Genomic DNA, 26,676 nt, shown 5'->3' with positions numbered 1-26,676 from the left:
AGACTTTGTTCCTGTTGATGTTCTGAAACTCAGGAGCTTTTTGAATTTTTGAGAAATCAGGAAACTGTTGTATCTTTAAGTCCACATCACCTCCATGCAGGTTAAAATTAAATAGTGTAATAATAAATAATAAATAATCTACATTATGTATTCAGAGAAAGTGACAGTCTAATCAGGTGTAAGGTTAACCTACACCATGAAAAGTCACAAAGGCCATAAACAGCATTTGAAGATTAAGTGCTTTGTACTTTAATTGTGGAAAATATAATATCACTCATTCTCTCAAAGCATTTTTACACATGATCTAGGTTGGAAGAGAATTTATATTTAAACAGAGTATGTGGCATCTGCCATTCTTTCTTGATTACATGATATTGCTGTTCCTATTGACCTATTTTTCTGCCTATATGTTTGTATAAAATAGAGAAAATTGATTAGTTCTGTGCTATATTATGTGCAATTTTTATGACCCAGTGCCTCGACCCATGATGGCTTTCTTTGTGTTTCTCTCTGGTCTCAGCAGGATTATGTAACATTTAGGGTCCAAACAGTGCCACCAAGAGGCCAAAGCTGGAGGCCAGGATGGCAAATGCCTCCACTGCATCTGCATATTTTCCTGGTGAGCTGATATAAGCAGGGACAAATGCCACCCACACAGCACAGAAGATCAGCATGCTGAAAGTGATGAGTTTGGCTTCATTGAAACTGTCTGGAAGATTCCTTGCCAGAAATGCAATGAAAAAACTCAGAACAGCCAGTATGCCAATATAGCCCAGTAACACTGCAAAACCAACTGTGGACCCAACTACACACTCATAAACTATCTTGTTTTTGTGATATTGGGTGTTTTTATGAGGAGCTGGTGAAGCAGACACAAGCCAAACAGTACAGATTACTGCCTGGAATGAAGTAAGAACCAGAACTGTTCCTCTCTGCTGTAAGACACCAAACCACTTCAGACTGGTTTCACCTCCTGGCTTGGAGGCCTTGAACACAGCCAGAACCACCATGGTTTTCACCAGGATACATGACACACAAAGCACAAAGCTGATCCCAAATGCTGCATGTCTCAGCTGGCATGTCCACAGTCTGGGACGACCGATGAACAGCAATGAGCAGAGGAAACATAATTTGAGAGACAGCAATAGCTGGAAACTGAGTTCAGAATTGTTGGCGCGAACTACAGGTGTTTTGCGATGATAGATGAAGATGCCTAGGACAACAGCACAGATAAATGTGCCCAGCAGTGAGGTGGCTGTCAAGCAGATACCCAGAGGATCATGATAAGAAAGGAACTCTGTTTTCTTAGGAACACAGTGGTCACGCTGGGGACTGGACCAGAAATCCTCTGGACAACTGGTGCACTCCATGGAGTCTATGAAAACAGAAAAAGTGTTGAGATACATCTTTATACTATGAATCTAAACTGAAATGTTTAAACCTGAACACTCACCAGTCTTATTGCTGATCTTTCCTTCAGAACAAGGGATGCAGTCAAAACAACACTCAGGTTCCCCCTTCTTTCTGGCCATGCGGGTACCTGGAGGACAGCTCTCACTGCACACTGACCGGGGTGGCTGTAGGCAGAAAAATAAATATCTGTTATTCTGCACTATGATACACTATAGTAATGAGTTATCCATGTACCAGAAGATAGCAGCCTGAAAAATCAGTGGTAACCTCTTTGAATTCAAAGTTCCAGAAGATTTTGTCTTCATCAAGTGTGAGTTCTTCACCTTTGAAGGCTGATTTCTTAACCTCACCCACAGCCTGAACTTTAGTTCTTCCATCAGGAAGCCACTGCCAGTTCATGATATCATAGACTGGTAAGACATCACCATTCTCATCAAATGACACTTGATCACCAAATGATGTGGTGAAGTTGACCTTTTCCGAGTAATACACAAACTGTGAATAACAGAATAAGTGATATAGAAAATAAAGTGAGTAGAAGAAAAAAAAAAAATTATATGACCATGGTGACCACAGGGTTCTTGTAATCAAACTCCTAACAACACTGATGAATGTGGACACATGCTATGTTGAATAGCTATCAAACAATTTTCAGGAAAATTTCTTCAGCTATCTGTTATTGATAGTAGTAGTCATCTGAAAGTTTTGTATTAAATCCAATAAAAATCAATAAAATCTATTCCACAAGAAATACTAAAACACAGGATTTAGTAACATGAACAGATGGAGTGTAAACTGATATCACACCTGCCATGGCTCCAGTCTTCGCAAATTACCACAGCTGTGCCCACTGAAAGGCCCTCTCCCTGGCTCACACTGCAGCATGTCATCAAGGGCATATGCCAGAGCATATACAGCCTTATACACATTATACTCTGGTCTGAGGTTTGAAACATCCAAGAACTCAGTCTCCATACTCTCTAGATCTTCCTGTCCAGTGCATAATGCTCCTCCAGCTTCCACCCAACCTGCTGGAGGTGGTGCAAATCTACACTGAAATGTGTGTTCCCAAAATTGATTTACCTGAAATATATTCAAAACGGTGTGTTATAAACAAAAAAACAAAAAAGGTTAAATAAAAGCAAAAACAATAAAACAGATACATGAGCAACACAAGATCAGACACATAAAAAAGACACAAAAAAATTAACCAAATGCCTGTCTAAAAAGGAATGCTGTTTTTAGCTGTTTTTAAGAGCCTTGTCTCAGTTAATAAAACTAAGAGGTGGTGGAAAATCACTCTGCTCTGAAGACCTGAGGGACAGGTTGGTTGAGTAGGTCAATAATAGCTCTGAGATGTACTGGGGTGCCTTATCATTCAAAGCTTTAAAGGTTAAAACAAGAATTTTAAAATGCACTCCAAAACTGACAGGGAGTGATAGGGAGATCTCTTCCTGGAACCTGGAACGAGAAACCTCGTCCTTAAATGTTGTTTTACATTTTGCCAGTATGGCTACATAAATACATCATGGGGTGTGTGATTATTTCTTAAAACCTTCAAGATAAGTGTGAAGGGTAAATTACCCTTTTTTTTTTTTAAACCAACATGATGATGAGATTAACATGTTCCTAAAATGTTGTTTTGCATTTAGTGTGGATACAATAAATTTTCATACCTGATGGGAATATTGATGTAGCGTCAGAATTATGCTTACTTATGCCTACTGAATAGCAAACTATCTAACAAGAAAAAATCTATTTGGCACTACATGTAAAAAAGGTTGCCGACTGCCCTGCTCTAAATGTTGAGAAAAAAAAAAGAATAAATAAATTATCCTTACTTAACAAATGTATAAAAAAATAGGTAAAAGAGGCCATAACAGGAAAATATATACGTCTGTCTGAATATAAGTTACTCTGGACCCATGGCACAGTTCCTTTTTTTATTGTTATTTTAATGACTCAACTTTGTTTCATTGTTATTAGTGTTGGACAGTAAATCATATTGAATTGTAGCCTACAGCACTGACTTTGTCACTGTACACATGTTTCATGTGCTATTGATAAAGTTGTTTTAAAAAAAAAAGCCTAGTGCAGTTGGAGTCTTTAAATACCACGGTTCTCTTTTTGTAATTCCTTATCAATCTTCCTCCATATTTTTCCTTGACCTCATGATGTTTTCCATCTAGGTTTTTGACTATTCAACTGCAGTCCACATCAGATTGTAAGGTTGAACTCTCACCATGTTATTTCCATAGCTGTTGTTGTGATGTAGGTCAGGACGTATTTTCAACAGGAAGTCTCGGAGCCCCAGCAACTCTCCTCTACGGATGGCAATGCCCAGTGTTCCACCCAGGTACGGCATGAGGCTGGGGGTCTGGAGCACAGTAGCTGATATCCAGGCTTCACTGGCTATCCACTGCAGGCCTGTCACATTCTGCCTCACCACCTGTACATTTCATCAAGTACAATTACTTCATACTGACATGCCACGAAAGTAGTATCCAGTTTCCAAAGTTGATGTCATATACAGGTACAATCCTATGTTTTACACAGAATCATGAGCAAAGTGATGAATACAGTCATGACTGGAACTGAGTGAGTTTATTTCTGAGTCAGTGATCTCACTACAAAACACTCTTAGCAGCATGTTTAATTAATCAGAGAAATAACTTCTTCAATTGAATCTATTTGTTATAAGCCAATACATCTTTGTAAGATAAACCTTTCAGTCTGACAAAGAAAACATTAAGTTGTATGTTAAGTTATAGTGAAATGGTATTTCAAGCCCAACCTCTTCCATGAGGTAAATCATATTTCTCTGATGTGCAAACACAATGACCACACGAGCTGTGGATTTCTTCATCACATCCACAATCCTCTTTCGATCAGCTGGGTCATTGCCCCAAGGTAAAATCTCTGTATAGGCCAGACAACCTCCATCAGATGGATCCAGGTAAGAGTGGAAGGATCGGGCAGCATGGAGTCCATAATCATCATCACTGACCAGTAGACCTGCCCAAGTCCAGCCAAAGTGTTTTAGAATCTGAATCATAGCACGCACCTAAGTGAGTACAGAGTGGAGGGATTAGTGCACAGGTTTGAATAATCTTTTACTAAAAATCCTGCTAAACAGGTTCCACAATGGACCTTGTTTAATTATTGCCTTTGGGTGATGGGACAAATAACCAGTGATACACAAAAGTCTTATACACTGATCAGTTGCAATATCAAAACCGGTAACTGATTTTAACGTTGAGGCTTTTCAATAGAGGAATGTACTTCTTAACAGAATTTTAAATTCACATGGTTTATTTTATGCATTTTCATTGTTCTGACAGATTTTCACCTGGAAAGCATCACTTGGGATTGTCCTGAAGAAGGATGGAAACTTTTGCCGGTCACTCAGGCAGGAACATGTGGCAAAATAACTCACCTGTAAAAAACACAGAAAGTACATCTTGAAAACAGTTAAAGCCTTTACATACTCTCTCTGTTTTTTAAAGTTGATAATTCATTGTTTAAAACTTCATCAAAACTGTCAGTGGTCCAAAAGAACTAATAGATGACAAGGCATAAAACTTACCATAGGCACTCTGTACAAACCTAAGACAGTGGATATGGCAATAGAATGTGTAGAGGAAGAATCACCCACAATCCCCAGGACTGGAGGGGTTCCTACACAGGTCTCATGTAATATGACTTTCTCCTCTTGACCACTGGCTAATGACAATGCTGCACGGAATCCAACTCCTAGTTGGTTGCAGTTATCATACAGACTGTATCCCAGAGTCACATTAGGAAGCAGGTTGGAGTTTCTGTTGATCTCATCAATAGCAAAGGCCATGGTCTGGGCTTGTCTGAATCCTGAAATATGAAAACTAACACATAAAATACCAGTGTTCACTCCTGAAAAATACAACATGATGCCGTGACTGTGCAAACATATTCATGTTGCACATATACCGATTTTGTGAACGATGAAGACAGCTGAATATCAACAACCATAATAATACTTCAGTGAGAAAATAAATGCAAAAAGCAATATCTTTAAAATGGCATAAATACACAATGTGTTTCTTTCATCGTAATATCAGACGATGAAAAGTACATTCTACTGATGGGGTTGACTTTCCCAGTTTCTTTTTTTTGCTGTTTCCCTGACAGACTCACCCATGACAGGTAGGCTGTTGTGGCTCTGAGGTAAAAGACAGGTCAGGATAAGAAGAAAAGAAGTGGATGACAAAAAGTCCACCAAGAACAACATCCCCAGTCTTGTGCATCCCATTTAGATGAAACTCTCCCTGTAACTGACATGAGGAGGAATAAAGAGGGGAGGACATGGCAAGAGAAAAGTAGGAATACAACAAGAAGAACAAGAGCAAATTGGTGTCTAGAAACATCAACATGACTTTCCTGGGTTCTACACCTACGTCACCCCCTTTTATTGACTTACAACATCTAATCTAATCTTGCACATACCCATCAGGGTAGGAGAAGATGTAGGGGCAGGGCCTAAAATAAAATGTATTTATAAAAAAAAAAAAAGGTTTGTATTATCATACTGTATATCCAAGGCCGTGGTGGCACCTTTATCAATCCAAATTTGTGGATGATCGTGATAATCAAGGTTTGTTAAAATTTGCACGACAGTCATTGACTGTGTATGCATTTTATTGAATGTCATATGCGGTGTTCTACCATATGTATGTCAATTTGTAGCTGAAGTTGTAGACTGTTTCAAAGCATCTACTTCCATCTTAGTTTTCTTCCAATCTCTCTGCAACTTACTTGAACAGATACTGTACATACATGTATCAGAAGAGTCACTGTGTAGTGAATAGAATCCCAAGTTTGTGTGTGAAACAAGCATACCAGATTACATTCACCAAATGCACATATCAGCCCAGAGTTTGCAAGATTCACTGTCACACAGTAATGGAATTAAGTGAAAAGTCCACTAGATGGTAGCAGCACCAAACTAAGACATCTGATAAAATAAGAAATCTCCCCATCTATTTTTTATTCTGGCTAGCACCTATAGTAAATTGGTAGATATCAAATATGATAAATTCTGCAGAATAATGCATGCAAGACAGGTTACCCCATTAGACCTTGTGGTCACCAATCTTTCTCCTCCATCATTTCCTTAATGTTTTGCTACTAAGGTTAATTCTCCAGTGATTTTACACATCAAGTTCAGCTTACTTATTACAGAAAGTGGTACTTAGCCAGTGAAAACAATAGTGCAATTTCTATTCTGTGGTGTGGGAAACCAGACCAATCAGTAAGCTAATGGTTTATTCGTTCCTGCAGATGGGTCTGGCCTTTCTCCCTTTCAGAGAGATTTCCATCTGTCCTGAGACAGGTCAAGCCAATTGCAACCATTTATCTCAAGCGGTGTAGATTTGGTACAATGACAGAGGGGCATTGCTGTAGTGAACTGAAGTCTCCTCCCACCAAGGCCATCGGTGAAGATACCTCTGCAAATTCTGAGAATGCTTTAGTTAAAAAATCTGGAGAATAGTTAGATAGTTAGATAAAGATTCATAATAGTGATTTCTATGTCATGTAGGAAGCCATTGATAATCACAAATCTTCCATATTTGTCTTTTGTACACTTTTTTAATTGGAATGGCAGATTCTTATGTATCAATATAATTACCCCTCTGCTACTGGTAGTAAAAGAGGAGAAATACACCTGGCCAATCCAACCATATTTAAGTTTGAGCTGCTCATTGTCCTCTAAGTGGAACTCCTGTAGTAGAACCACATCTACCCCCTCCCTCTTCAACACAGAATAAACCTTTCTCCGCTTTACATTTCCCCTCAAACCCCTTATATTCCATGAACAGAGTTTTAACTTATTAGGTGGCATCATTCTATTGACAAATACAATGAACTGAGATGAGCATCCATACAGATGTCCAGAAATGCCATTGTATACTGCCTATATTATATTGTACTACTTTTAGGTATAGGTTGTTTGGTTAGTTTATCCAAATATGTCGATGTGATGCACTGACTGTGGGAGACCAATACTGAGTGTGAACAACAAATAACCAAAAACCAGAACATGTAGAACCAAGCTATAAGTTTTTTTTTTGTTTTTTTTTTTTAAAAAGAGAGATGGTGAAAGAAAATAAAATAGAAATAAAATGGATTATGGGGGTCCTTCCCCAGGTTGCAGGGGGACTGCTGTTCTGTGGGGCCCCTCTGCTAGGGTGAAGTGTGTTCTCACACCATGTAAAAAAAAAAACAACAACAAACAAATAAAGTGATATAACCCAGTCGACCGGTATTCCCAGCAACACCCAATTATTATGTGATAAACAAAAATTTCCAAATGATATGCCTCTAAATGTAAAACGTTATCTTCTCTTAAACCAGCTGAACTAGCACTAAATGAACACTGGTGTATAATTAAGCAAGATGGACACTTTAACGTGTAGTATGACAACAATCATTCATTCATGTGAATGTAAGATGTGTCATAAAAGATTATAGTCACCGGTATGTATGGCCAGTGTTTGTCCAGAATTGTTCAAGAGTCATACTACTGCACTAGCATTATAAAAAGATAACGTGGTTTAAGAGAGAATGTTTTATGAAGGGCGTTGGTGGACCTCCTGTAAAACCGACCATCTCCTAGGCCATCATCACGTGACCCCTTATTTTGTAGTTTTTAACTCATTTTTTGACCAGCCTCTATTTTGAAAAAGAACAGTCAGTTGAATTTCATCAAGTTCACAGTCAGGTCCAATTCTCAGAAACGGATTCTGTCAGTGTTGTCGGAGAAATCAAAGATCACTGCATCTTTAAAAGACAGTACCGCCATGATTTTATTATTGTTTTTGAAACTAGGGAGCTGAGAGGAGCCTTTTGAATTTTGGGGAAATTTAGACACTGGTGCATTTTTAAGTCCACAACAGTTCTACAAAGGTCAAAATTTGAATTAAACCAATATATTCAGAGAAAGTAAGTTACACTTTAATCAGGTGCGAGGTTAACTTACACCATGAAAAGACCATGAAGAGAATTTGATGAGTAAGTTCTTTGTACTTTAACTGAACCCTGGAAAAAATAATAATAGCTCAAGTATTCTGACACATAGTCCAAGTTGTAAGAGGTTTCACATTCAAATACATGCATCATCAGCCCCTCTCAATTACACAATATTGATATTAGATATTACTATTAACAATTTTTTCTGACTGTATATTTGAATAGTATAGAATAAATAATAAAATAAAAGGTTGATTAATTCTGTCTAATAAAGGTAAGTACAGTTTTTATGACTCAATGCCTCGACCCATGATAGCTTTCTTTGTGTTTCTCTCTGGTCTCAGGAGGATTATGTAACATTTGGGTCCAAACAGTGCCACCAAGAGGCCAAAACTGGAGGCCAGGATGGCAAATACCTCCACTGCATCTGCATATTTGCCTGGTGAGTTGATATAAGCAGGGACAAATGCCACCCACACAGCACAGAAGATCAGCATGCTGAAAGTTATGAGTTTGGCTTCATTGAAACTGTCTGGAAGATTCCTTGCTAGAAATGCAATGAGAAAACTAAGAATAGCCAGTAAGCCAATATAGCCCAGTAATACTGCAAAACCAACTGTGGACCCAACTACACACTCATAAACTATCTTGTCATTGTGGTAGTAAGTGTTTTTATGAGGTGCTGGTGATGCAGACACAAGCCAAACAGTACAGATTGTGGCTTGAACAGAAGTAAGAACCACAACTGTCCCTCTCTGCTGCACAGCACCAAACCACTTCAGACTGGCTCCACCTCCTGGCTTGGAGGCCTTGAACACAGCCAGAACCACCATGGTTTTCACCAAGATACATGAGACACAAAGCACAAAGCTGATACCAAATGCTGCATGTCTCAGTTGACATGTCCACAGTCTGGGATGACCGATGAACAGCAATGAGCAGAGGAAACATAATTTAAGAGACAGCAATAGCTGGAAACTCAGTTCTGAATTATTGGCACGAACTACAGGTGTTCTGTGATGATAGATGAAGATGCCTAGGACAACAGCACAGATAAATGTGCCCAGCAGTGAGGTGGCTGTCAAGAAGATACCCAGAGGCTCATGATAGGAGAGGAACTCTATTTTCTTAGGAACACAGTGGTCACGCTGGGGACTGGACCAGAAATCCTCTGGACAACTGGTGCACTCCGTGGAATCTGTGGAAAAAAGTGACAGTGCTAAGATACATATTTATGCTATAATCATGAACAAAAAATGTTTAAACCTGAACACTCACCAGTCTTATTGCTGATTGTTCCCTCAGAGCAAGGGATGCAGTCAAAACAACACTCAGGTTGCCCCTTCTTTCTGGCCATGCGGGTACCTGGAGGACAGCTCTCACTGCACACTGATCGCGGTGGCTGTAGGGAGAAAATAAATATTTGTTATCTACACTGCTAAACACTATAATAATGAGTTATGCATGAGCTAGTGTGGTATATTGGATGATGATGATGTGAAGATGATGAAGAGATCTCCACTGACGCTGTCTTGTTTGTATATAGAAGTTTATTACAAAGAAGTTCAGCATCAAAACTAGCACTGCAGTAGCCTGTGAGAGGATCTGAGCCAATATGGATCTCTCTCCCTAACAGCTCTAAACATCAGTATATATAGGGTAGTTGTTTACATGTTTTATAATACAATGAAACATCCTGACCTCATTCAATGACCTCTTATTCCAAGAAACAAAAGAAGAGGGAAGGAAAGCCCCTCTCCCTAACACTTACATACTTGTTTATGGCCATTAACTTAAATATGACCCCAACAAATAGAAATCATTTGAAACTCTGGACTTTCCCAGAGAATAAAACATATATGAACTTTCAGACACTACACTAGAAGATAGTAATCTGAAAAACCAGAAGTAACCTGTTTGAATTTAAAGTTCCAGGAGATTTTGTCTTCATCAAGTGTGAGTTCTTCACCTTTGAAGGCTGACTTCTTAACCTCACCCACAGTCTGAAGTTTAGTTCTTCCATCAGGAAGCCACTGCCAGTTCATGATATCATAGATTGGTAAGACATCACCATTCTCATCAAATGACACCTGATCACCAAATGATGTGGTGAAGTTGACCTTTTCCAAATAAAGCACAAGCTGTGAATATCAGAATAGAGGTTACAGAAAAAAAGGGAATGCTGAAAAGAAGTACCACAGGGTATATATAATCAAACTGCATACAACACTTATGAACACGTAACACCCAAAACATTTCCAGTAGAACATTTTCTTAGAAGTTACATTACCTTTAATTTCTTGAACACTGTGAAATTACATTGCATCCTGACCTAGTATAATAAATACTTTCCACTGCTATCACTCAGCTTTTGGAAAAAATATTTCACTAACAGATAGTTAGTGATATTGCAGCTTGTCATTTTAAACTCTGTATTAAAATACTGACAGTCACATGAATGTGTGGAGTGTAAACTGATATCACACCTGCCATGGCTCCAGTCTTTGCAAATTACCACAGCTGTGCCCACTGAAAGGTCCTCTCCCTGGCTCACACTGCAGCATGTCATCAAGGGCATATGCTAGAGCATATACAGCCTTGTATACATTATATTCTGGCCTGAGATTTGAAACATCCAAGAACTCAGTCTCCACACTCTCTAGATCTTCCTGTCCAGTGCATAATGCTCCCCCAGCTTCCACCCAACCTGCTGGAGGTGGTGCAAATCTACACTGAAATGTGTGTTCCCAAAACTGATTTACCTGAAATATATTCAAAAATGTGGACTATAAACATTGAGAATATAATATTCTTGCAAATACCAGATCTGACTACAAGCTTAAACTCTCACCATGTTATTTCCATAGCTGTTGTTGTGGTGTAGGTCAGGACGTGTTTGTAACATAAAGTCTCTGAGCCCTGGTATTTCTCCTCTACGGATGGCAATGCCCAGTGTTCCACCCAGGTACGGCATGAGGCGGGGGGTCTGGAGCACAGCAGATGATGTCCAGGCTTCACTGGCTATCCACTGCAGGCCTGTCACATTCTGCCTCACCACCTGTACATTGCATTATACAAGATACTTACTTCATATTGACATGCCACAAAAGTAGTATCTAGTTTCCACAGTTTATGTTATATACAGGTGCTATCTTGTGTTTTACACACTATAATGAGCAATGTGAATAATATTATCATAACTGGAGTTGAGTATAATTTGTAAAAGTAAGAGATCTCATTCCAAAACCCTCTTAGCAGCACCATTAATTATTCACAGCTGTAAATTTCCCAATTAAATCTATTTCTTACAGGCCAATATGGTCTTACAAAATAAATCTTTCAGTTTGACAAAGGAAAAATAAAGTTGTCTGTGAGCTTAGGATAAAATTGTATTTCAAGCCCAACCTCTTCCATGAGATTAATCATGTGACTCTCATGTGCAAACACAATGACCACACGAGCTGTGGATTTCTTCATCACATCCACAATCCTCTTAAGTTCAGCTGGATCATTATCCCAAGGCAAAATCTCTGTGTAGGCCAGACAACCTCCACCAGATGGACCCATGTCAGACTGGAAGGATCGGGCAGCATGGAGTCCATAGTCATCATCACTGAGCAGCAGACCTGCCCAAGTCCAGTCAAAGTGTTTTAGAATCTGAATCATCGCAAGTACCTGAGTGGGTACAGAGTGGACCATATAATGGCATAATTATTGTGATTCAGCATTGTTCTCTGACACCACACAACTCTATAAATAAGACACATAATGTTACTGGTGACACACAAAAAAGGAAGCTAGAGCATGCATTTTCGTTGCGCTGATAGATTTTCACCTGGAAAGCATCACTTGGGATTGTCCTAAAAAAGGATGGGAAACCTTTTGCCGGTCACTCAGGCAGGAACATGTGGCAAAATAACTCACCTGTGAAAAACACAGACTGCATCCTGAAAACAGTCAAAGTTTTTACTGGCTCTTTTAACTTTTTAGAGTTAATTATTCTATGTTTAAACCTTCATCAAAAGTGTAAGAAATCCAACAGAATTAATAGATGGTAAGGCAGAAAAACTTACCAAAGGCACTCTGTACAAACCTAAGACAGTGGAGATGGCAATAGAACGTGTGGAGGAGGAATCACCAACCACCCCCAGGACTGGAAGGGTTCCTACACAGGTCTTGTGTAATAAAACTTGCTCCTCTTGACCACTGATTAATGACAATGCTGCACCAAATCCAATCCCTAGTTGGAGGCAGTTATCATACAAACTGTATCCCAGAGTCACATTAGGTAGCAGGTTGGAGTTTCTGTTGATCTCATCAATAGCAAAGGCCATGGTCTGGGCCAGCCTAAATCCAGGAACATCAAAACTAACACAAAAATACTAGTGTTTACTACTGAAAAATACCAGTATCTGTGCAAATGTATACATGTGTCACTATCAGAGATTTTACAATCATAAATCCAGCTGAATAGCAACAATAGTATGCAAAATAATAGAAGGTGAGTGGAAAAAATAAATAAAGGAGCATGTACAAAAAGCAATATTTTTAAAATGGCATTAATAAACGATGTAAAATCTGATAATCAAAGCTGCATTCAGCTAAGGAACTGACTAGCCCCAGTTTCTCCTTTTTGCTGTTTCCCTCAGAGACTCACCCATAGCAAGTAGGTTGTTGTGGCTCTGAGGTGAAAGACAGGTCAGGATAGGTGGAAAAGAAGTGGATTTCAAACAGCCCACCAAGAACCACATCTCCAGTCTTGTGAATCCCATTTAGATGAAACTGTTTCTGTGACTGGCAGTAGGAGGAATGCAGAGGGGAGGACACAAAAGAGGAAAATAAGGAATATAACAGGGACAAGAACAAGTTGGTGTCTAGAAATGTCCACATAACTTTCCTCTGGTTCACCCTTTTTCTGAGCCCAGTCATTAAGTCCTACAGCTATGTCACCCCCTTTTATTGACTTATAATGTTGTTTAATCTTACACACCACCTATCAGGGCAGGAGAAGATGTAGGGGCAGGGCCTAAAATGTATTTCATTTGTTATAGTTTTTTTTTTTTTTTTTTTTGAGTTTTAAATGAACATAGTCACTTTTGTTCACTTTTGTACAATGCCATTGTAGCATTCTTTCTAATGCACATTTAGGTTGTGGATGACTATGATGATCAATTTGAACAAAAATTGCATGACAGTTATATGGTGTGTATGTTAGTCTTTGAATGTTATGTTATATGGATTTCTCTATGTATGTTGAGTTGTAGATCAGGTTGTGGAGTGTATCACAGAATAAAACAACTGAATTCTGTGTGTAGCCAATTCAGAAATTTGTTTCTGAACACCTTATATATTGAAAATAGTTGCTGAAAACATATGGGAGAAAGGGGAAGGCAATTTAATGAAAGATGGGAGAACGAATATATGTTTGCTTAATGGAGATAAGCCGGTATGCAACAAGTTAGTGGTAGTGTCGAAGGAATACAATTTTGGTCGGTACTTAGACACCAAGAACGGAGGTCAGTATGCAAACCTCAGCCATCAAGAAAAGGAACAGATGGTCCAATAATTAAAAAAAGCAGCCTGCATTCTGCAGAATATGTTAGCAAAAGTTACAGAAAAAAAAATGATGCGGTGGTGAAAGCCAAAATAAGCACAGCAGTAATATATCTAGAAGTCTAATGTTCTGAAGGTTAATGATCAATTATAATTTCTCAAAGATACATACATTATACATTGAGAATTCATAGATTATTGCACCTGTAAAATACAATAAAAGACAATACCTCCATAATTTTGTTCCTGTTGATTTTCTGAATTTTGGAGAAATAGGGAAACTGGTTAGTGTATTTTTAGGTCCATATCAGCAAGAATGAAGAATGAAGGTCAAAATTAAATGTTGGATGAAACCAAATGATCTGCATTATGTATTCAGGGAAAGTAACTTACAGTTTAATCTAGTGGAAGGTTAATTTACACCATGAAAAGTCACAAATGCCATTAAGAGCATTTGAAGAGTGAGTGTTTTGTACTTTAATCAGACCCTGGAGAAAAGAGAACATTGTGCTTAAGTATTCTTACACATGACCCAAGTTGTAAAAAATGTTATATTCAAATAAACATGTATATGGTATCAGCCATTCTTTCTTAACTACATAATTTTGCTGTTGCTCCCAGTGACACATTATTCTACCTGGATTTTATATTGTACAAACAAAATGGATTCATTCACTCTTGTGAAATTAACCACAGTTTTTTTATAATTCAGTGACCCGGCCCATGATAGCTTTCTTTGTGTTTCTCTCTGGTCTCAGCAGGATTATGTAACACTTGGGTCCAAACAGTGCCACCAAGAGGCCAAAGCTGGAGGCCAGGATGGCAAATACCTCCACTGCATCTGCATATTTGCCTGGTGAGCTGATATAAGCAGGGACAAATGCCACCCACACAGCACAGAAGATCAACATGCTGAAAGTCATGAGTTTGGCCTCATTAAAACTGTCTGGAAGATTCCTTGCCAGAAATGCTAACAGGAAACTGAGGATAGCCAATAAACCAATATAACCAAGTAGGATTGCAAAACTAACTGTGGACCCAACTACACACTCATAAACTATCTTATCATTGTGGTATTCAGTGTTTTTATGAGGAGTTGGTGATGAAGAGACAAGCCAAGCAGTGCAGATTGCTGCTTGAACAGAAGTAAGAACCAGAACTGTCCCTCTCTGCTGTAAGACACCAAACCACTTCAGACTGGCTTCACCTCCTGGCTTGGAGGCTTTGAACACAGCCAGAACCACCATGGTTTTCACCAAGATACATGAGACACAAAGCACAAAGCTGATCCCAAATGCTGCATGTCTCAGTTGGCATGTCCAAAGTCTGGGTCGTCCAATGAACAGCAATGAGCAGAGGAAACATAACTTAAGTGACAGCAATAGCTGGAAACTGAGTTCAGAATTGTTGGCACGAACTACAGGTGTTCTGCGATGATAGATGAAGATGCCTAGGACAACAGCACAGATAAATGTGCCCAGCAGTGAGGTGGCTGTCAAGAAGATACCCAGAGGCTCATGATAGGAGAGGTACTCTGTTATTTTAGGAACACAGTGGTCACGCTGCGGACTGGACCAGAAATCCTCTGGACAACTGGTGCACTCCATGGAGTCTATGAAAAAAGGAAAGTGTTGAGATACATCTTTATGTTATGTATTCAAACTGAAATGTTTAAATCTGAACACCCACCAGTCTTATTGCTGATCATTCCCTCAGAACAAGGGATGCAGTCAAAACAACACTCAGGTTTCCCCTTCTTTCTGACCATGTGGGTACCTGGAGGACAGCTCTCACTGCACACTGACCGTGGTGGCTGTGAGGAGAAAAATAATCAAATGTTATTCTACACTACTATACACTATTATAATGAGTAATCCTTTAGCCAGAGGATAGTAATCTGAGAATTTAGAAGTAACCTTTTTGGATTCAAAGTTCCAGAAGATTCTGTCTTCATCAAGTGTGAGTTCTTCACCTTTGAAGGCTGACTTCTTAACCTCACCCACAGTCTGAACTTCAGTTCTTCCATCAGGAAGCCACTGCCAGTTCATGATATCATAGATTGGTAAGACATCACCATTCTCATCAAATGACACTTGATCACCAAATGATGTGGTGAAGTTGACCTTTTCCAAGTAATACACAAGCTGTAAATAACAAAAAAGGAATACATAGGAAAAAATAGGATCGATTAATGAGAGAAATAATTCTCTATGACCATGGTGACATGGTAATCAAACTGCATATATCACTTACAAACATGCAAAGTCATTTAAATTCCAGCATTTCCTTGAAAGTACAGTTACATTACCTACAATACCATATACCTGGTGACAAGATGTTGCTTTCTCTGATCTGGTATTAATAAATAATATCCACTGCTACCAACTTTCACAAAATTATTTCAGCTATCTGTTAGTCACAAATCAATTAGCCATCTCACAGCTTTGCAAAAGATCTTATATCCAAAATGCTTTTTCACAAACACTAAAACACAGGACTTAGTCACATGAACAGGTAGAGTGTAAACTTATATCACACCTGCCATGGCTCCAGTCTTTGTAAATTTCCACAGCTGTTCCCACTGAAAGGCCCTCTCCCTGGCTCACACTGCAGCATGTTATCAAGGGCATATGCCAGAGCATACACAGCCTTGTACACATTATATTCTGGCCTGAGGTTTGAAACATCCAAGAACTCAGTCTCCACACTCTCTAGATCTTCCTGTCCAGTGCATAATGCTCCCCCAGCTTCCACCCAACCTGCTGGAGGTGGTGCAAATCTACACTGAAATGTGTGTTCCCAAAACTGATTTACCTGCAATATATTCAAAACTGTGTTTTATAAAAAATTATGATAAATCATTCTTACACATAACAGATTAGATTGTAGGGTTAAACTCTCACCATTCTATTTTCATAGCTGTTGTTGTGGTGTAGGTCAGGACCTATTTGTAACAGGAAGTCTCTGAGCCCTGGTATTTCTCCTCGACGGATGGCAATGCCCAGTGTTCCACCCAGGTACGGCATGAGGCGGGGGGTCTGGAGTACAGCAAATGTTGTCCAGGCTTCACTGGCTATCCACTGCAGTCCTGTCACATTCTGCCTCACCACCTGTACATTGCATTTTACTAAGTATATAACTTTGTACTGCCATGCCTCTAAAGAAAAATCTAGTTTCCAAGGTTGATGTCATATACAGGTGCACTCCTGTGTTTTACACAGTATTATGAGCAATGTGAGGAATATCATCATAAAAGGAAATGAGGCAAATATCTTCTTGTGACATAAATCTTACAGTTTTACAAAGAAAACATTAAATATTAAATTATGATGAAACTGTATTTCAAACCTAACCTGTTCCATGAGATTAATCATGTGACTCTGATATGCAAACACAATGACCACACGAGCTGTGGATTTCTTCATCACATCCACAATCTTTTTTAGTTCAGCTGGGTTGTCACCCCAGGGCAAAACCTCTAAGTAGGCCAGACAACCTCCAGCAGATGGACCCAGGTCAGATTGGAAGATTCGGGCAGCATGGAGTCCATAATCGTCATCACAGACCAGCAGACCTGTCCAAGTCCAGCCAAAGTGTTTCAGAATCTGAATGATAGCACGCACCTAAGTGAGTACAGAGTGGAGGTATTAGTGTACAGGCTGAAATCATTTCTGTTGTGACAAATAATGTTAGTAGTGATAAACAAAAGGAATATACACTGATCAGAAACAATATTAAAACTGTTTACTGGTTTTAAAGATAGTGTATATTATAGTACAGAGATGTTGACTTCATGCATTTACATGTTGCTTTTAGATTTTCACCTGGAAAGCATCACTTGGGATCGTCCTGAAAGAAGGATGGAAACTTTTGCCGGTCACTCAGGCAGGAACATGTGGCAAAATAACTCACCTGTGTAAAACACAGACTGAGCATCCTGAAAACAGTCAAATCCTGAAGACACTCATAGTACATTTTCTAAGGTTGATTATTCATTGTTTAAAAATTCATTTAAAATGTCAGTGATCAAAAAGAACTGTTAGATGGTAAAGCAGATAAACTTACCATGGACACTCGGTACAAACCTAAAACAGTGGAGATGGCAATAGAACGTGTAGAAGAAGAATCACCCACAATCCCCAGGACTGGAGGGGTTCCTACACAGTTCTTGTGTAATATAATTTGCTCTTCTTGACCATTGACTAACGACAATGCTGCACGGAACGCAACTCCTAGCTGGTTGCAGTTATCATACAGACTGTATCCCAGAGTCACATTAGGTAGCAGGTTGGAGTTTCTGTTGATCTCATCAATAGCAAAGGCCATGGTCTGTACTTTTCTGAATCCTGAAACATCAAAACTAACACATAAAATAGTAGTGTTTAAATACAACCTGATCTATTAACTATGCAAACAAATACATGTTGCACACTTACAGATTTTGAAGACAGTTGAATAGCAACAACCATGATAATAATGCTTGAATGAAAAAAATATTTAAAGTAGACTGAAAAATCACAGTATATTTGAAATGTCATTCATACACAATTGTATTCTTTCTTAGTAATATTAGATGATCAAAAATACATTCTACAGATGAAAATGATGTTCTCCAGTTTCTGTAGTATAGAGATATGTAAAATTCCAGTGTACTGAAAAATACAACATTATAGAGTAACTGTGCAAACATATACCTGTTGCACAACTACAGACTATGCAAAGAATGAAGCCAGTTGAATAGAAACTATTATTTAACACACTTCGATACTTAAATACACAACATAAAAATAGTATAAATCTACTGTCACAGTAATCATCAGATGATCAAAAATACATTCCACTGATAGGACTGACTTTCCCAGTTTCTGCCATTTTCTGTTTTTCTGACAGACTCACCCAATGCAGATAGTCTGCTGTGGCTCAGCAGTAAAAGACAGGTCAGGATGAGTAGAAAAGAAGTGGACTCCAAACACCCCACCTATAACCACATCTCCATCCTTGTGTATCCCATTTAGGTGAAACTGTCCCTGTAACTGGCAGGAGGAGGAATAAAGAGGGGAGGATACAGCAGGAAAAAAGCAGGAATACAACATGAGCAAGAGCATGTTGGTGTCTAAAATTGTCCACATGACTTTCCTCTGGTTCACCTCTTTTCTGAGCCCATGCATTAAGCTCTACAGTTATGTTACCCCTTTTTATTCACTTACAGTATTGTTTATCTTGCGCACCAAACATCAGGGCAGGAGAAGATGTAGGGGCAGGGCCTAAAATGCATTTCATTTTAGTGTCACTTTTGTTAACATATCCCACATGTAGGTTGTGGATGACCAGGGTGATCAATGTTAACTAAAATTTGCATGACAGTCATATTATGTGTATATTAGTTTTTGAATGTTATGTTGTGTGGATTTATTTATGTATGTTGAATAGTAGAGTAGGTTGCAAAGTGTATCACACAATGAAATAAGTAAAGTCTGTGTAAAGCCAATTCAGAGATGTATTTCTAAACTCTTATGTATGTTAGAAAATAGTTGCTGAAAACATGAAGAGACTGTAAACTATGTATTACTGAATTGTGTGATGGAGTGCTGCCTTAGATGACCTGGCCTCCACAAACACCTGACCTAAAACCATCCCACAGTCAGGAGTGTTCAAAGCTGTCATCAAAGCAAAAGGTGGCTACTTTGAGGAATTTAAAAATATAAAACATATTCTAGTTTGTGTGGCATTTTTTTGTTTACAACATAATTCCATATGTATTCCTTCATAGTTTTGATGTCTTCAATATTAATCTACAATGTAGAAAATAATAAAAAAAAAGAAAGAAAAAACATTGAATGAGAGGGTGTGTGCAAACTTTTGACATGTACTGTGTATCAGAAGAATCATTTCTTGCTGACTATAATCCTGAATTTGTGTGTGAGACCAGCAAACCAGATTATACACAGCAAATGCACAAATCAGCCCTGAAATTGTGGGATTCACCATCACACAATAACATAATCAAGCAAAATGTCCACTAGATGGTAGCAGCAGCATACTGAGACATTTAATGAAATAATACATCTTCCCATTCATTTTTCATTGCACTGTGCTTGATAGAGTGTGATTGTTTCTAGATTAAATATCTGATAACTTGGTAGAAATCAGATATGATCAGTTCTGCAGAAATACATGCGCTAGACAGGACACCCCATTAGACCATCACCCATCTTTCTCCTTCCTAATTACAGCTTCGTTACTGAAAAAGCAACTCCAGTGACTGTACACATCAAGTTCAGCTTATCAATTACAGAACATAGTACTCAGTAGTACTTCTATTCTGAGGTGTGGGACTCCAACCTGGAAACCAGACTAATCAGTCATTTCACAGTTATTCCCTCTTGCAGATGGGTCTGGCCTGCCTGTTTTTCAGTAAAATTTCCATCCATACTGTGACAGATCTGACCAGTTTATAACCATTTACCTAAAATATGGTTGGTTTGACACAATGATCAAGTTACTAACATAAAACTGCAAAGCATAGACAGCATTGAAGAGTATGTTTATAATTTATTTATATATATTTATATATAATTTTTCAGTTTCGTCGGAGCAGACACCTCTGCACTTTAAGTCGCTTAAACTTCCTTGATAAGTTATAGTTAGGTTGCTCAGCTGAACCATCCCTTAGTTATGCTGCTATAGGCCTAGACTGCCAGGAGATCTCCCATGATGCACTGAGCTCCTTTCTCTCTCTCTCTCCCTCTCTCTCCACTCAATATGGATTCATATCCCATGTTACATGTTACTAACTCAATATCTCCCCTTTCCTGTAGTATTGTGCTCTTCCGTCTCTGTCTCCTCTTCTGTCTCTTTCTGCAGGTATTTCTGCCTCTGGAGCTGTGGGTCTGATCTGTGATGACAAGTCTCCTGCTGCTCCTACAACTCCACTCAACACCTGCTGCTAGAATTAGAAATTACTTACACTGCTATTGGTTGTATTGCTGTGTTAGCAGTTAATACTTTAATTATCACTACTATCATTACTACTGCTGTATTACTGGTCTCACCTTACATCTGATATGGAACCTGTGTTATGCTATGTTCTTCTTTCGCTATTCTCTACCCCCTCTCCCCTCTCTCTCTCCTTCTTAACCCAACCAGTCGAGGCAGATGGCCGCCCACCCTGAGTCCGGTTCTGCTCGAGGTTTCTGCCTCTTAAAAGGAAGTTTTTCCTTGCCACTGTCACCTAGTGCTTGCTCATGGTGGGATTTGTTGGGTCTCTCTCTGTAAATACCTATTTTAAAGAGTACGGTCTAGACCTGCTCTATATGAAAAGTGCCTTGAGATGACTGTTGTGATATGGCTATATAAATGAATTGAATTGAATTTAATGAACCCTGGAAAAACAGATTAACTCATTCTGTTTAAGCATTCTTACAAATATGATCCAACAGAAAAACAATTTTATATTCACATACATTTATGTGGCATCACTGTTTCTTTCTAACGTACATCATTTTGTTGTTCCTATAGACATTTTTCTACCTGGATTTTGTAGTGTAAATTCAAAATAGATTAATTATTTCTAAGGAAACTAACCAGATTTTATGACTCAATACCTCGACCCATGATAGCTTTCTTTGTGTTTCTCTCTGGTCTCAGCAGGATTATGTAACACTTGGGTCCAAACAGTGCCACCAAGAGGCCAAAACTGGAGGCCAGGATGGCAAATACCTCCACTGCATCTGCATATTTGCCTGGTGAGCTGATATAAGCAGGGACAAATGCCACCCACACAGCACAGAAGATCAACATGCTGAAAGTTATGAGTTTGGCCTCATTGAAACTGTCTGGAAGATTTCTAGCTAGAAATGCTAACAGGAAACTGAGGATAGCCAATAAACCAATGTAGCCCAGTAACACAGCAAAACCAACTGTGGACCCAACTACACACTCATAAACTATCTTCTCTTTGAGGTATTGGATGTTTTTATGAGGAACTGGTGATGAATAAACAAGCCAAACAGTACAGACTGCGGCTTGAACAGAAGTAAGAACCAGAACTGTTCCTCTCTGCTGCACAGCACCAAACCACTTCAGACTGGCTCCACCTCCTGGCTTGGAGGCTTTGAACACAGCGAGAACCACCATGGTTTTCACCAGGATACATGAGACACAAAGCACAAAGCTGATAGCCAAATGCTGCATGTCTCAGCTGGCATGTCCAAAGTCTGGGTCGTCCAATAAACAGCAATGAGCAGAGGAAACATAATTTAAGAGACAGCAATAGCTGGAAACTGAGTTCAGAATTATTGGCACGAACTACAGGTGTTCTGCGATGATAGATGAAGATGCCCAGGATAACAGCACAGATAAATGTGCCCAGCAGTGAGGTGGCTGTCAAGAAGATACCCAGAGGATCATGATAAGAGAGGAACTCCGTTTTTTTAGGAACACAGTGGATCACGCTGGGGACTGGACCAGAAATCCTCTGGACAACTGGTGCACTCCATGGAGTCTATGAAAAAAAAGAAAGTGTTGAGATACATGTCTATATTATGTATTCAAACTGAAATGTTTAAATCTGAACACTCACCAGTCTTATTGCTGATCTTTCCCTCAGAACAAGGGATGCAGTCAAAACAACACTCAGGTTGCCCCTTCTTACTGGCCATGCGGGTACCTGGAGGACAGCTCTCACTGCACACTGACCGTGGTGGCTGTGAGGAGAAAAATAATCAAATGTTATTCTACACTACTATACACTATTATAATGAGTAATCCTTTAGCCAGAGGATAGTAATCTGAGAATTTAGAAGTAACCTTTTTGGATTCAAAGTTCCAGAAGATTTTGTCTTCATCAAGTGTGAGTTCTTCACCTTTGAAGGCTGACTTCTTAACCTCACCCACAGTCTGAACTTTAGTTCTTCCATCAGGAAGCCACTGCCAGTTCATGATATCATAGATTGGTAAGACATCACCATTCTCATCAAATGACACTTGATCACCAAATGATGTGGTGAAGTTGACCTTATTCAAGTAATACACAAGCTATCAGTATAAGAAAAAAGCAAAAAGATGAATACAAAGGATAGGTGAAAAAATTATTTTATATGACTATGGTGACAACAGGGTACTTATAATTGAACTGCATACAACAGTTTTGAATATGTAAAAATATTGAAAATTTTATCAGAGCAATTCCTTCAAAGTTATATTATTTACAATACCATACACCTAGTGACCAGATGTTGCTTTGTTTGATCTGATATTTCTGAATACTATCCACTGCTACCACCCAGCTTTCACAAAAATCCTTTCATCTATCTGTTACGTATAATACAATTATCATCTCATAGCACTGTATTAAATCCTATACCCTAAATGTTATTCCGCAAAAAATACTAAACACAGGATTTAATCACTTTAAGAGGTGGAGTATAAACTGATATCACACCTGCCATTGCTCCAGTCTTTGTAAATTTCCACAGCTGTGCCCACTGAAAGGCCCTCTCCCTGGCTCACACTGCAGCATGTCATCAAGGGCATATGCCAGAGCATACACAGCCTTATACGCATTATAATCTGGCCTGAGGTTCGAAATGTCCAAGAACTCAGTCTCCACACTCTCTAGATCTTCCTGTCCAGTGCATAATGCTCCTCCAGCTTCCACCCAACCTGCTGGAGGTGGTGCAAATCTACACTGAAATGTGTGTTCCCAAAACTGATTTACCTGAAATATATTCAAATTATGAACAATGACAATATATCACTCTTGATAATACTGTGTCAGATCGTAAGGTTAAATTCTCACCATGTTATTTCCATAGCTGTTGTTGTAGGTGTAGGTCAGGACGTATTTGTAACAGGAAGTCTCTGAGCCCTGGTATTTCTCCTCGACGGATGGCAATGCCCAGTGTTCCACCCAGGTACGGCATGAGGCGGGGGGTCTGGAAGCACAGCAACTGTTGTCCAGGCTTCACTGGCTATCCACTGCAGGCCTGTCACATTCTGCCTCACCACCTGTACATTGAGTTATATCAGCTATATTACTTCATGCTGACATGCCACATTAGTCACATTATCTGTGCAGTATGATGAGTAAAGTGATGAATATCATCATAACTGGAGGTGAGTATAACTCCAGTTATGATCTCACAGTATCATCCTCCCTGCAGCCGTTTTCAAAAATCAGATATTTAACTTATTATGAATTAATTATACTAATTATGAATTATATTTCAAGCCCAACCTCTTCCAGTAGGTCAACCATGTTTCTTTCCTGTGCAAACACAATGACCACACGAGCTGTGGATTTCTTCATCACATCCACAATCCTCTTTATTTCAGCTGGGTTTTTTACCCTGGGTAAAGTCTCTGTATAGGCCAGACAACCTCCACCAGATGGACCCAGGTCAGATTGGAAGGATCGGGCAGCGTAGAGTCCATAATCATCATCACTGATCAGCAGACCTGTCCAAGTCCAGCCAAAGTGTTTTAGAATCTGAATCATAGCATGCACCTAAGTGAGTAAAGAGTGGAGGGATTATTGCACAAGCTGGATTCTTTACAGGAAATCCTGATAACAAGTTCTACAGTGTACCATGTTTAATTATTGCCTTTCGGTGCTGTGAATAAATTTACCACTGCTACACAAAAGGAAAATACACCAATCAACCACAACATTAAAACTGATGACTGGTTTTAATGTTGTGGCTAATTAGTGTTTATATATAATACAGGGATGTTCTTCCTGACAGATATTTAACTGCACATGCTTAATTTCTTGCATTACCCTTTTGCTGATAGATTTTCACCTGGAAAGCATCACTTGGGATCGTCCTGAAAGAAGGATGGAAACTTTTGCCGGTCACTCAGACAGGAACATGTAGCAAAATAACTCACCTGTAAAAAACACAGACTATACAACCTGAAAACAGTCAAAGCCTTCACCGACCCTTTCAGTTTTAAGGTTGATTATTTCATGTTTCAAGATTAACTAAAAGTCGGTGTTTCAAAATAATTAATAAATGGTAATTTCATAATTAAATCAAGATGATCAAAAAAAATAATAGATGGTAAAGCAGAAAAACTCACCATAGGCACTCTGTACAAACCTAAAACAGAGGAGATGGCAATAGAACGTGTAGAGGAAGATTCACCCACAATCCCGAGAACTGGAGGGGTTCCTATACAGTTCTCATGTAATAGAACTTTCTCTTCTTGACCATTGATTAATGACAATGCTGCATGAAATGCAACTCCTACTTGGACACAGTTATCATATAGAGTGTATCCCAGAGTCACATTAGGTAGCAGGTTGGAGTTTCTGTTGATCTCATCAATAGCAAAGGCCATGGTCAGGGCCTGTCTGAATCCTGTAACATCAAAACTAACACATAAAATACCAATGTTTACTACTGAAAACAAACAACAACAACAAAAAAACAAACAACATGATAAAGTGTGCAAACATATACATGTTGCACAGTTTCAGATTTTGTGAACGCTGAACAGCTGAAGACAGCTGAATAGCAACAACCATAATACTACTTGAAAGAAAAGAAATAGAAATGGCTGCAAAAAAAGCAATAAAATAAAATTGGCATAAATACACAATGTGATTCCTTCATAGTATTTTCAGGATGATCAAAAATACATTCTACTGATTGAGCTGATTTTCTCCAGTTTCAGCTTTTTTCTTTTTCCCTGACAAACTCACCCATGGCAGATGGGCTGTTGTGGCTCTGAGGTAAAAGACAGGTCTGGATAGATAGAAAAGAAGTGGATTCTAAAAAGTCCACCTAGAACCAGATCTCCATCCTTGTGCATCCCATTTAGATGAAACTGTCGCTGTAACTGGCAGGAGGTGGAATAAATAGGGGAGGACACAGCAGAAGAAAAGTATGAATACAACAAGAACAAGAGGAAGTTGGTGGCTAAAAATGTCCACATGACTTTTGTCTGGCTCACCACTTTTCTGAGCCCAGTTATTAGATCTTACAGCTATGTCACCCTCTTTTATTGAGTTACATTATTGTTTTATCTTGCACACCACCCATCAGGGCAGGAGAAAATGTAGGGGCAGGTCCTAAAATGCATTTCATCTCATATAGTGTTTTTTTTTTTTTTTTTTTTTTTTTGAATTTTAAATTAACATGGTCACTTTTGTTCACTTCTGTACAATGCCACTGTAGCATTCTTCTTTCTAATGCACATTTAGGTTGTGGATGACTATGATGATCAATTTTGAACAAAAATTGCATGACAGTCATATGGTGTGTATGTTAGTCTTTGAATGTTATGTTATATGGATTTCTCTATGTATGTTGAGTTGTAGATCAGGTTGTGGAGTGTATCACAGAATAAAACAATTGACGTCTGTGTGTAGCCAATTCAGAAATTTGTTTCTGAACACCTTATATATTGAAAATAGTTGCTGAAGACATATGGGGGAAAGGGGAAGGCAATTTAATGAAAGATGGGAGAGCGAATATATGTTTGTGACTTAATGGAGATAAGCCGGTATGTCTTCTCTGCTACAATGTTAGTGGTAGTGTCCAAGGAATACAATTTTGGTTGGTACTTAGACACCAAGCACAGGAGGTAAGTATGCAAACCTCAGCCATCAAGAAAAGGAACAGATGGTCCAATAATTTTTAAAAAAGCAGCCTGCATTCTCAGCAGAATATGTTAGCAAAAGTTACAGCAAAAAAAATG

At 38.9% G+C, this 26,676-nt stretch overlaps 3 protein-coding genes and 1 pseudogene across 3 annotated transcripts; all 4 read right to left on the bottom strand.

Annotated features, from left to right (window-relative positions):
* Positions 1-536: 536 nt before the first annotated feature.
* LOC108899758 (extracellular calcium-sensing receptor-like) lies at positions 537-5,756 on the bottom strand. The gene is made up of 9 exons (XM_018700383.1): positions 5,587-5,756; positions 5,000-5,294; positions 4,763-4,849; positions 4,208-4,477; positions 3,656-3,862; positions 2,221-2,496; positions 1,681-1,908; positions 1,454-1,577; positions 537-1,375 (listed from the first exon to the last, which is right to left on the bottom strand). The coding sequence occupies exons 1-9, from the start codon at positions 5,754-5,756 to the stop codon at positions 537-539; spliced, it is 2,496 nt and encodes an 831-aa protein (XP_018555899.1).
* A 2,949-nt stretch (positions 5,757-8,705) lies between these two features.
* On the bottom strand, positions 8,706-13,308 carry LOC108899757 (extracellular calcium-sensing receptor-like). The gene is given in 10 exon segments (XM_018700382.1): positions 8,706-9,616; positions 9,697-9,820; positions 10,332-10,559; positions 10,905-11,180; positions 11,270-11,476; positions 11,824-12,093; positions 12,254-12,295; positions 12,298-12,342; positions 12,492-12,786; positions 13,076-13,308. Coding segments are annotated over 10 exon segments (2,631 nt in total).
* A 1,364-nt stretch (positions 13,309-14,672) lies between these two features.
* LOC108899742 (extracellular calcium-sensing receptor-like) lies at positions 14,673-19,064 on the bottom strand. Its single transcript, XM_018700365.1, is given in 10 exon segments — positions 14,673-15,583; positions 15,661-15,784; positions 15,888-16,115; positions 16,510-16,785; positions 16,875-17,081; positions 17,325-17,594; positions 17,796-17,825; positions 17,827-17,883; positions 18,037-18,331; positions 18,868-19,064. Coding segments are annotated over 10 exon segments (2,595 nt in total).
* A 2,497-nt stretch (positions 19,065-21,561) lies between these two features.
* LOC108899741 (extracellular calcium-sensing receptor-like) lies at positions 21,562-25,803 on the bottom strand (annotated as a pseudogene).
* Between the last annotated feature and the right edge of the window lie 873 nt (positions 25,804-26,676).

This window comes from Lates calcarifer, linkage group LG21, assembly GCF_001640805.2.
Source record: "Lates calcarifer isolate ASB-BC8 linkage group LG21, TLL_Latcal_v3, whole genome shotgun sequence".
Taxonomy (NCBI): Eukaryota; Metazoa; Chordata; class Actinopteri; family Centropomidae; genus Lates; species Lates calcarifer.
The sequence above is the reverse complement of the archived record's forward strand: the minus strand, read 5'-3'. Positions and strand labels throughout refer to the sequence as shown.

Excerpts from the sequence above, each read along its gene's own strand:
- LOC108899758 (XM_018700383.1), bottom strand. The coding sequence starts at position 5,756 with ATGTCCTCCCCTCTTTATTCCTCCTCATGTCAGTTACAGGGAGAGTTT. Across the intron at positions 5,295-5,586 it reads CAACAGCCTACCTGTCATGG|TTTTCATATTTCAGGATTCA; the intron begins GTGAGTCTGTCA and ends TTTATGTGTTAG. Across the intron at positions 3,863-4,207 it reads TGATTTACCTCATGGAAGAG|GTGGTGAGGCAGAATGTGAC; the intron begins GTTGGGCTTGAA and ends TGAAATGTACAG.